We start from the raw sequence: 11005 nt of genomic DNA, 5'->3' as shown, positions 1-11005 counted from the left end.
CTATTTTTTTTCTTTTGCTATGCTTCCAGGCTGCTGATTCCTTCAGCTGTGGTTCTTTGAGCTCTTTTCCATTTATCACTCTTCTTGCAAATGCAAGGCAGATGCTTACCATCCTTGTCTGTGTCATGCTTTTCTGTATACCATCCAATCTGCATTGCCTGTTCCTTGCTGCTGCATCCGAATGTGTACACCCACAGTGTGTGGGTGTCTTAGAGCTGTGCCTCTGAAGCACATCTTTTCCTCTATAGAGAGATTCTAGGCTGTTTTGCCAGAACCCAGTCAGGTTCTGAATGTTGTTTTTAGTTGGTGGGATGGGTGGGGCTAGAGCTGCTTCAGAGATTTCAGTTAGCTCTGAGTTTGAGTCCCTGTCAGCAGTGCCTGGATCTTGTTTGTGCCCTCTGCTATTGACACCATCAATATTGGTTCTGCTGATGAGGCTGGTGCTTGTGCAAAGGATGGTTGGTTAGAAATCCTGCAAAATATGGTTTTAAAGCAGAATTGTGAATTCCTGAATACGTAACAGTTTGTACCTAAGTCTCTCTCTTATACTTCTCCTTGATGTAATGACTCATCCTTAGGTGTATGTAAAGCCTATTTTTGTTTTCCAAGTCCAAGTATGTGATTTAGGGAGTGGGAGATGTTCACAGAATGGTTGAAGGGAGCTTGGAGGTCGCCTACTCCAACACTTTGTCAGCCCCATGATGGGTTCTGTACCACCAGCAGTAACAACGGAACAGCAGGATCTTCCACAGTGCCTCAAGTTAACACCAACTTCCAAGGTAGCATGATCTGAGAACTGGAATGAGGGCATTACTGCCAAGCCAGAGTTGTGCTCGAGGGACGCGAAATGGAGCAGCACGGCTCCTCCTGCCTGAGGTAGGGGCATCGGGTCGCCTCGGCGCTGTCCTGTGGCAGCCCAGCCGAAGCCTGAGACCACTGTTCCCCTCCCGCGCCCTCAGCCTCCTTCCCGGCCCTACTGACAGACGGACGCGCTAACGGGCCGCCAGCCCGCCGTGCCCCACTCTCCGCAGTAGAGGGGGCGTTGTCGGGTGCAGTCGCTCTGCGCGGCGCTCGCCTGCTGTGCTGGCGGAAGTGACGGTGCACAGCGGAGCCTTGCGGCTTCCGATAACGTTTTTTTTCTGGTGTCGGGGACACGGTGAAGATCTGTTTCTTCTTGGCTGCCTATGCCTCAGCTGCTCCCCCCTCGGGGGGGAAGCCAGGAGGGGCCTTCGCCGTCCGAGTGAGTCGAACCGAAGCGGCCGGGGCTCTCCAGCTGCTCACTCCGCTGAGGCTGGGCCAGGCCTCCTGGCTGCGGGGTGCGGCGGAGCTGTTACCGTTACCCAGCGGCTGGTCCCGGTCTTGCTCCCCTCTCTCTGAGGCGGAGGAAAGCCGGCTCCGCGAAACAGTCTCTGCTCTGTGTAGCCTCCCGGCCGAAGGGGTTATAGAGAACGGGGGGCTGGAGGGGACTACTTCAGGTTCAGGGAGCATCGGGGTACCGGGCCAAGCCTTTGAGCACGAATCGTCCGGGTGCAGCTGGAGCTCCGGCATGGCCTCACACTTTGCCGCGAAGTTCAGTGCCCGACCGGGACTTGCCCCGGTGCGAGCCTTCTGAGGCTCCCGGTGGGGCCTAGTACTTCGGCCGTGTTCTGTGAGATCGTCTGGGGAAAAACTTTGACACACAAGGCGTGAAACTGCTCTGGTTTTGCACTTCTTTAGTTTTATGCAGCTTTGTTTGCCTTGGGTGCTGTGGGAAAATACATATTATGTGGAAAAATGTTTGAGTGGTTGGTTCATTGGTTATCTAGCCGGAGTTCTCCTTGTGCACCTAACGTTTAATGGGTTGTAGATGTGGCTTTGAGCAAGGAGAATCTTAAGTTCAACTGTGCTATGTGCTTTTTAAATAAGCAAAAGGGCAAACTGGTAATAGTTTAGCTCTTTGCTCAAGTTTAGTATTGTAACTCTTTGCATTGAGGTTATAAGGCAACTACTTAAAAGGGTGCTTCTTGAAAGGCTTGGGGTGGGTTTTTTTTTTTTTTGAGAGTCACTGTGGAGTTGGTAGAGAGAGCTTCCACCTTAATTCAGTAGTAACTAGTTGTGTTCACATCTTGGTTCGTTAATCATGGAACTGGGCTATTTGTATTGGTGCCTATAGGTATACTTGTGCAACCATAACTGCAATAACAGAGTTAAACAAGATCTTTGTTGTAACTAGTTACATGTTACATACTCTAAACCAATGTGAAACACCTCACTGCATTTCAATGGCTGTAACAACTTAACTATAGAGATCCTGTGCCATAAGTGTTAATCTTGATTTTTTTAATTTTTATTTATTAGTAGTTTCACTTATAGGCATGTGCTAGGATATTTCCAGTTTTCTTGCTGGAATTCTTAAGTGCAAACAGTATTATCTATCCCTGTAAAACAGCAAACAAACTTTAAATTTAAAATGCTTGCTTTAAAGTGTAATATGTTGCTTAAACATATTGATAAACTTAACACTTGACCTTAGTAACGTGCTCTATACTTAAAGCAAGAGGAAACGGTATGCTGTCATGTGAAGTACCTGATGATTAGAAAAAAAGGGAAACATCGCACCTATTATTAAGAAAGGGAGAAAGGAAGACTTGGCGAACTACAGGCCAGTGAATTTCATCTCTGTGCCTGGGAAGATCATGAAACAGATCCTCCTGGAAGGAGGATGTTAAGACACATGAGGGATGAGCAGATGATCTTGGACAGCCAGCATGGCTTCATCAAGGGCTTATCCTGCCTGACCAATTGTATGGGAACAGTTGAATCACGGCCTGAACCTCTGATTGACCACCTGAGGCGAGCACTGAGTCAGCTGCAGGGGCACAGGTGAATGCAATTTCACCTGAGTGACTGGAAGGGGTGGAGCCTGGCTCCACCTCTCCTAGACCCCATTTAAGGGCTGACTTCCAAGGAAGAAAGATCTCCAGATAGAGATCACTTCTTTTGGAGCCCTTTTGCAAGCCCAGGATGTGGGTAAGATCTTTATTTCATTTCTCCTTTTTAATGTGATAATCTCTCTGGTCCAGTACCTGTATACATGTTTGCTGTACACCAATCTGGTGGCTTTCTACAATGGAGTGACTGCATCAGTGGACTACTGATGTTATCTACCTGGACTTCTGCAAGGCCTTTGACATGGTCCCACACCACATCCTTATTTCTAAATTGGAGAGAAATGGGTTTAAAAGGTGGATTATTCAGTGAGTAAGGAATTGGTTGGCAGGACACAGCTGGAGGGTTGTGGTCAATGGCTCTGTGTCCATGGAGAGAACAATGATGAGTGGTGTCTCCTAGGGGTCTGTCTTGAGACTGGTACTCTTTAACATCTTTTTTCAGTGCTTTTGATAGTGGCATTGAGTGTACTCTCAGTAAGTTTGTGGATGACACAAAGCTGAATGGTGCAGTTGATATGACAGAAGGAAGGGATGCTATCTAAAGGGACCTGGACAAGTTTGGGAAGTGAGCCCACATGAACTTAATGAGGTTCAACAGGGCCAAGTGCAAGGTGTTGCACTTGGGTTGGAGCAATCCCAGATATGTACAGATTGGGAGAAGAACTTGAGAGCAGCCCTTCAGAGAAGGACTTAGGAGTCCTGGGGGGTGAAAAGGTCGACATGAGCTAGCAGTGCGTACTTGCAGCTTGGAAGGCCAACAGTATCCTAGGCTGCCTCAAAAGAGGGATGACCAGCAGAGAGAGGGGAACTGATTGTTTCCCTCTACTCTGCTCTTGTGAGGTCCCATTTGGAGTACTGTGTCCAGGTCTGGGGTCCCCAGCACAAGAAAGACATAGAGCTTTTGGAGGGGGTCCAGAGGAGGGCCACAAAGATGATGAGAGGGCTGGAGTATTAGTTGTCAGGGGATATTTTTCCTTGAGAGGTGATGAGATGCTGGAACAGGCTGCCCAGAGAAGTTGTGGATGCCCCATTCCTGAAGGGATGTTAGCTATGTTAGATGGATTCTGGACAACCTGATCTAGTGTATGATTTAGTGTTTGGCAACTCTGCCAGTGGCAGGGGGCTTGGAACTAGATTATCTTTTAGGTCCCTTCCAACCCAAGTGATTCTGTGCTATACTAAAACCTACGATATGCTATGATTATGTGATGTTTAGATCTCCTGTTAACGCACAATACAAAAGCAGTTAGATGAAGTGCAGTAAACTCTTCTAACTATCAGCAATCATTTTTAAGCAATTCTCTGAGTATTTCACGTGTCCAGTGATCTGTGGGAGCTTGGTGCTTGGTTATATGGCTACTAATAGCTAGTAAATGCTGCTTTCTGTGCTTCTGGCATTTCAATAACTGGTGTTTTGTCTGTGTGGCTTGGAGGAGGGATGATGTAGTTGAGGGAAGGTAGTGTGTGAGTATAGATAACTGGTATTTATGCTCAAGTATAAGGATAATGCTCAACTGATTTTTTTTTTAAGCACTTGATTTTTTTTTTTAATTCTGTGTTGACTATTTCTGTTTGCTCTTCAGATTAATTGCTTGTTGGCTGGTGTGTAGGCATCACAAAGAGATATGATGAGAAATTCCTCAGAAATCAGGAAGAGCAAAGGACTGTAGTCTTACATGTTCAAGCATATGATGCATGTAAGCACAGAGGGCCAGGCTGTACTGCGACACTTCATAAGTATACAAGGGCTGCCTGCTTGGTAAAACTTCAAGTGCACAAACAAGTTGGGAAACAAGTGGAGGCATTAAATTGGCTACCATGGAGGAAAGGAAAATAATAGAATCATAGAATCACCAAGGTTGGAAAAAACCCCCAGGACCACCCAGTCCAACCATCCATCCATCGAACGTCCAGCCTGAACCTTCCCTGGCACAGCTTGAAGCCGTTCCCATTAGTCCTATCACCAGTTAAACGAGAGAAGAGGCTGACCCCCAGCTCACCACAACCTCCTTTCAGGTAGTTATAGGGAGCAATAAGGTCTCCCCTGAGCCTCCTCTTCTCTAGACTGAACAATCCCAGCTCCTTCAGCCACTCCTCATAAGGCCTGTGCTCCAGACTCCTCACCAGCTTTGTTGCCCTCCTCTGGACACGCTCCAGGGCCTCGATGTCTTTCTTACAGTGAGGTGTCCAAAACTGTACACAGTACTCGAGGTGCGGCCTCACCAGTGCTGAGTACAAGGGGACAATTACTTCCCTGTTCCTGCTGGCAACACTGTTTCTGATGCAAGCCAGGATGCCATTGGCCTTCTTGGCCACCTGGGCACACTGCTGGCTCATGTTCAGTCTAGTGTCAATCAACACCCCCAGGTCCATTTCCTCTACACAGTCTTCCAGCCACTCTGCCCCAAGCCTGTAGCGTTGCTTGGGGTTATTGTGGCCAAAGTGCAGGACCCGGCATTTGGTCTTGTTGAATCCCATCCCATTGGCTACAGCCCAGCTATCCAGATCCCTCTGTAGGGCCTTGCTACCCTCAGGCAGATCAACACTTCCAGCCAGCTTGGTGTCATCTGCAAACTTACTGAGGGTGCACTCAATGCCCTCATCCAGGTCATCAATAAAGATATTAAAGAGGACAGGCCCCAGCACCGACCCCTGGGGAACGCCACTCGTGACTGTTTGCCAGCTGGATTTAACTCCATTCACCACCACTCTCTGGGCCCGGCCCTCCAGCCAGTTCCTTACCCAGCCAAGAGTGTACCTGTCCAAGCTACGGACTGCCAGCTTCTGCAGGAGAATACTGTGGGAGACAGTGTCAAAGGCTTTGCTGAAGTCTAGGTAGACTGCATCAACAGCCTTTCCCTCATCCACCAGGTGGGTCACTAGATCATAGAAGGAGATCAGGTTGGTCAAGCAGGACCTGAAATGGGAAGGAACTCAAAGTCAAGTGCAAAGCAGTTAAGAAAAGTAAATATGTAGTGGTAACAGATGTATGCCAAGCTCTGCTATAACTGATTAAAATAGAGGTAGGAAGGATGTTTGTGCATGTTTGACAAATGGGCAAATCATGCTTGCAGCTGACTGTGGATGAGGTAGGGGATTAATAAGGTAAGACTGAATGAACAAAGTTAAATACAGAGAATTATGAGGTGCTTTGAATAGCAAGCATTAGGGAGATAAGTTGGTGTAACTTGATCAGAACGAGAAATAATTACCTTGTTTGTCTTGACTCCTGTCTTGCTAGGTATTTAAAGTACAAGCTTCTTCACCTTGTCTTGAAGGCCATAACTGATTTTGTTTGCTTTCTTAACTATCTCTTGTGTATTATCATATCAATGCCCTACTCCACTGAGGATCCATGTGCACGCAGTTCAGGACCCACATGGTTTTCAATGTCTTACTTAAACATCTGTTACTGAGGCAAGAGTCTCCATGCACTGCACTGAAGTGGCTCCAGTCTGTGTGAGCGTTTGGAGCTGCCTGATTATTCTTTTGCCTGAATGTTATCACTAAAAACTTTTAAGTTTGGAAGCTTTTTAAATGAATACATTATTTTAAGCAAAACCCGTATTTCATTTTCTGTAACATCTTAGTATTGGTGTGTTGATGGTACTTTTTTGACCAAATTAGGTCAACGGTCAATCTCAGCTTCTGTGTTTTTTTTTTATCTGCATTTGACAGAATCTGAGTAGCAGACTTAACACATTTATCAGATAGAAGTAGAAGATTTAAGCAGCATAGTTGCAAGCAATATAATTTGCGCCTTGGAACAGGCACTTCTGGAAAGAAGTTTCAAAGCCTGAAGTCTTTACTGACTTCAACATACTTGGGAAGCAATGGAGATACAGAAATGAAACAGCTGTGGGAAAGAGGGATAGGCTTAGTGTTGGGAAAGAACTTTGGAACAAGGAAGTGTGATATGCTGTTGTGCTATTTACTTGTCTTACTTTTTGTGTGTAGAATGGTAAGGAAACGGTATCTGTCTGTTTTCCAGTGTACAAATTGAAGCTCGACAGGTAACCAATGCTTTTGTGCCTTTAACACAGCTGAGCTGCTGTGACACTGGAATCTGCTGCAACAAAGAAAGCTGTGTTTGACTCTGCAAAGTGAGATCTAGAATGTAGCTTCTGTAAATGGGCAATTCTGAGCAAAAAGAAAAGTTGAAAGATATTAGAAATGTGGATCTAATGTAAATATTAGCCTCTGCAGTTGCTTTATCATAAGTCTATCTCTGAACTAGACTGGAGTGACTGATACAGTGGCACTCAGTTACTGTGAAGAGTTAGAATTTAAATTTGTGGTTGCTTGTTTGTACTTAATTCCCTCTTCACGTGTCTGATCAGCATGAGTAGAGTTGGTGTGGTATAGTAATTTCTACATGGATATGACTGTTCCTGAAGCACAGGCACACGTCGATTATTCATTCGTGACTGAAATGAGATGTAGCTCAGCACTGAGGTAACGCTGTTACACTACTGCAGATGTATTACTGAATGCACAGGGAAGTTGGATGCTGTGCCCATGGTCATGTGGTGAGTCACATTGTGTGATCCAACATAATGCCTCTTTTTATTTAAGAAGGTATTTATTTTTTGGTTGTTTTTTTTTAATCAATTTTACCACTTAATTTGTCTCTTGAATATTTGGAAATTGATTTAATTATCTGAATAGTGTATGGGCTTAAGCCTTGTGATATTTATCTCCAATAAGACAGCTAAAAGCTGTTAGGACTCAATCTGAGAGCTTTTAAAACATAAGAAGAATAGGTGATCGCTTTAATTAAACACAGATATTTAAGACTCAAGCTTGCATTTTTGTTTCCGTGTACTTGGATTGTGCCTTTGACTTTGGTGAGACTTCTGCAGTGTTCTGCCAAATGCTCTTGTGCTTTTGTGAGCAAGCAGAGGCTGTTGTTAATGTTCTTGCTATATTTCTTCTGTACTGTCTTGTTTCATGGTGCTTAGTCATTAGTCTTTCTAAGACTATTTTGGAGAAAGCAGATTTCACTTCCATTCATCCCAAATGGGTAGAGACCAAGTCACTCACAGTAGCAGAACCCAGAATAACTAAAAGCCAGACTTTATACCAGTTGTCTGTGAGATAATGTAGCTTCCACCATTTCAATAATTTATTTTTCATTGAGAATCATTTTATTATTGAGATTTTGTTATACCAGATTGCACTGCATGTACCATGTATTCTCAAACATGCTGAAGTAAAAAAAAAAAAAAAAAAAAAAAGCAACTTAATGCGACAGTCAGATAATGTTAAGATAGTACTTACTGTTCTCTTGTGCTATGTCTTTCTAATTAACTAGTAATCTCTTGACTCCTCAGTTTACTTTCCCAGTTCTTGTTTTCTGGGAATGCCAGCTCTTGCTATAGGGAGAAATCTAAGTAAGCTGGCACAAGCAAAACTTTAGGGAAGAAGTGATGATGACTAGGTCAGGAAGTTATCTATTAATTATATGTACTCTGGTTGGGAATAGCTGCCAGGAGGGGGCCTGATAGGATCTATGTAACGGGTAAATGTCCAAACTGATTTTAATAAGAACTGTGTTTGTCATTGTTATTATCTTTGTAATTGTTAAGTGTTTCTATTATAAAAATATTGTTTGTGGAATTCCATTTATAATATAAGTGCTCTTGTTGCTGGGGGATGTTGGTTATAGCTCTTACCAGGGAATTCGGTGTTCCCATGCCCTGTGGAAGTAGGCAGACTCCATTACCCAGAAACAGAGAATTTATAAGCTGCTGCTGTGTAGTGTGGATGTTAAATATTGGATCCAAGGTGTGAGTGGTGTGAATGATATCAGGAGGTATTTGGATAGGGAGTGGTGCATTGTACTTTCCATCCTAATGATCAGTGTAAGCCTACTGTTATAGGATGGTGCCAGCATTGTAACAATATCATAAATATTCAGTGGTTTCCCTGGAATGATCGGGAACACTGTCGACACTGTGGGGTAGGTTTTAGGAGGGATTATTTTTTCTTGTGAATAGAGATATTTGTGATTGTCTGTGAGAACTTGGAAACTATTAGGAATCAGTAAAATGGGAAGTTCTCAAGGAAAAGAAGTCCCAAAGTGGACTCTGTTGGGGGATGCATTTTGGCACACTGGAAAGGTGTGGCGGAGGAACCTTGAGTAAGAAAACTTTGATAAAATATTGTTATCAGTGGTGGTTATTGTAGAAGTTGGAAGACGGAGAGAAGTGGCCGCTTAACGGAACTTTGAATTATAACACCATTTTGCAGTTAATGTTGTTTTTGGGAAGGTAAGTGGGAAGCAGCAGCTTATGCTGACATGTTCTTCACCCTGCAAAATCATCCAGAGTGGCAAAGGAGCTGTGGATTAGGACCCTCCCAGGACCCAATGGTCTGAGCATTAGAAAAGGATAGATGAAAAGAGGGAAAAGGGAAGGATATGAAGTGATGCTGTTCTTCTTGTAGTATTGGTCACTGTTGTACCAGAATAGACAAAACTCACGACCCAGTGGAATTATTGACACATTCTCGGGCTCCAGTGGTTGGGATGCCCCTGGAGGAGACATTGGGGGCAAAAAGAGCTGAGGCTCCAGGGAGCCCAATAGCTAGCAGGACTAGGAGGATATGAGAAGTACTTCAAGCCCCATTAAGGGAAGGCAGTAGGACCCGATGGAAGGGCTCTCTTGATTAAGGTCCCCTTTTCGTCATATGACTTAGAAACCTGGAAAGGGGTAGCAAAAGGATATCGAAATGACTCCATTGGGGTCGCTAGACATTTCCAATTTTTGATAGATCAACATAACCCCGATTGGAAAGGCATCCATTTGTTACTGGATCAGGTAACTGAAACAGAGAAACAGTTGATTCTTAAGATAGCACAGGAAATTGCAGCAGACAGCCCTCAACTGTCTGCCTTCATTTTATGTCCCCTTTATGGACATTCCCCAAAATGACCACTGGGGGTCGCATATAAGACCTCCATATAACCCTGCACAAGTGCAGATAGCCAGGGAAAGTAGCCAAAAGGGATGGAGTATATGATGTTTGCTTAACCTTATGAATATGTATGTAGTAATAGTTTCTTCTGTATTAACAAGGCAGAGTAATGCAGTGCTGTATGTATAGAGAAACTTGCATAAGCACAGGGAGGTGTATTTGATTTGTGGAAATACTTTACCAGATGCCCTGCGCAGAAAATAATATCTCCTCTCCAAGGGTACATTTTGAGTGTATTTTGATAGCATGTGATAATTACATTTTTGGTAACAGTTCCTGATGACCCAGGTATGACTTGTGGCTTGAAGACAGTCCTTGTTCAGCTGCTTGCTGCCACTGGAGTATCATGAGTTGGACTACAGTGTGCGCAGGTGTCACGAAGTTACCTAGATAGATCTGTGCCCATGACAGGGGGGCAGTAGGCTTGCGGGCCCCCCTCCCCCCTGGCTTCCCAAGAAAAAACGAAGCGGCGGCAACAATCTAAGAACTTATTTTACTAACTATGATGTTGGGATACAAGATGACATGATACAATACAATCTAATTGGGAGTAAGGATAATAAACCAAATGAAATGAGGGAGAGAGAGCAAAAGAGCGATAGAGAGGGAGAGAGAGAGAGAGAGTGAGAGAGTTTCCGAAACCGAAAGCCTTACTTGATGAAGGCGCCCGGCTTGGAAAGCACACCCACTCCTCTCCCGGCAGCAAGCGAAAGTGAAGAAAGAGCGCGCGCAACCAGATGACGTATCTTCCGTGATGTGTCTTCCTTCTCTGACCGTGAGGTCCTCTGGGATACGTAGTTCTTCTCTTTTGTCCGTGATGTTATGATGTGGAATACCAATAGCAGAGTTACAAAACCATGACATTCCCCCCCCTTATTCTACATCATTATATCATGCTTAATACATATACATAGAACTACTGACTGCACTCCCCCAACATCAAATTCCCTTGTGGTACACATTGAACATCCCCATCTTTCTGCATCACCCACCAAGCGGAGCCAGGTCCCTGGGCAAAAACAGTTCCACGGAGAGGTCTGCCCTTTCCAGAGGCTGGAAGGACCCAAACTGCTTTTCCCAACATGCTCTTTACATGT

At 44.6% G+C, this 11005-nt stretch overlaps 1 protein-coding gene across 1 annotated transcript in view; it reads left to right on the top strand.

Moving 5' to 3' along the window:
- The first annotated feature begins 1097 nt into the window (after positions 1–1097).
- The window catches only part of LOC100858742, a 215506-nt gene continuing 205598 nt past the window's right edge, over positions 1098–11005 (top strand). Inside the window, exon 1 of the mRNA XM_040655209.2 lies at positions 1098–1240. Coding sequence (XP_040511143.1) covers positions 1185–1240 — 56 coding nt within the window. The 5' untranslated portion in view covers positions 1098–1184. The remainder of the gene's footprint in view (positions 1241–11005) is intronic.

Source organism: Gallus gallus, chromosome W, assembly GCF_016699485.2.
Source record: "Gallus gallus isolate bGalGal1 chromosome W, bGalGal1.mat.broiler.GRCg7b, whole genome shotgun sequence".
Taxonomy (NCBI): Eukaryota; Metazoa; Chordata; class Aves; order Galliformes; family Phasianidae; genus Gallus; species Gallus gallus.
This window is presented reverse-complemented; position numbering and strand designations above follow the sequence as displayed.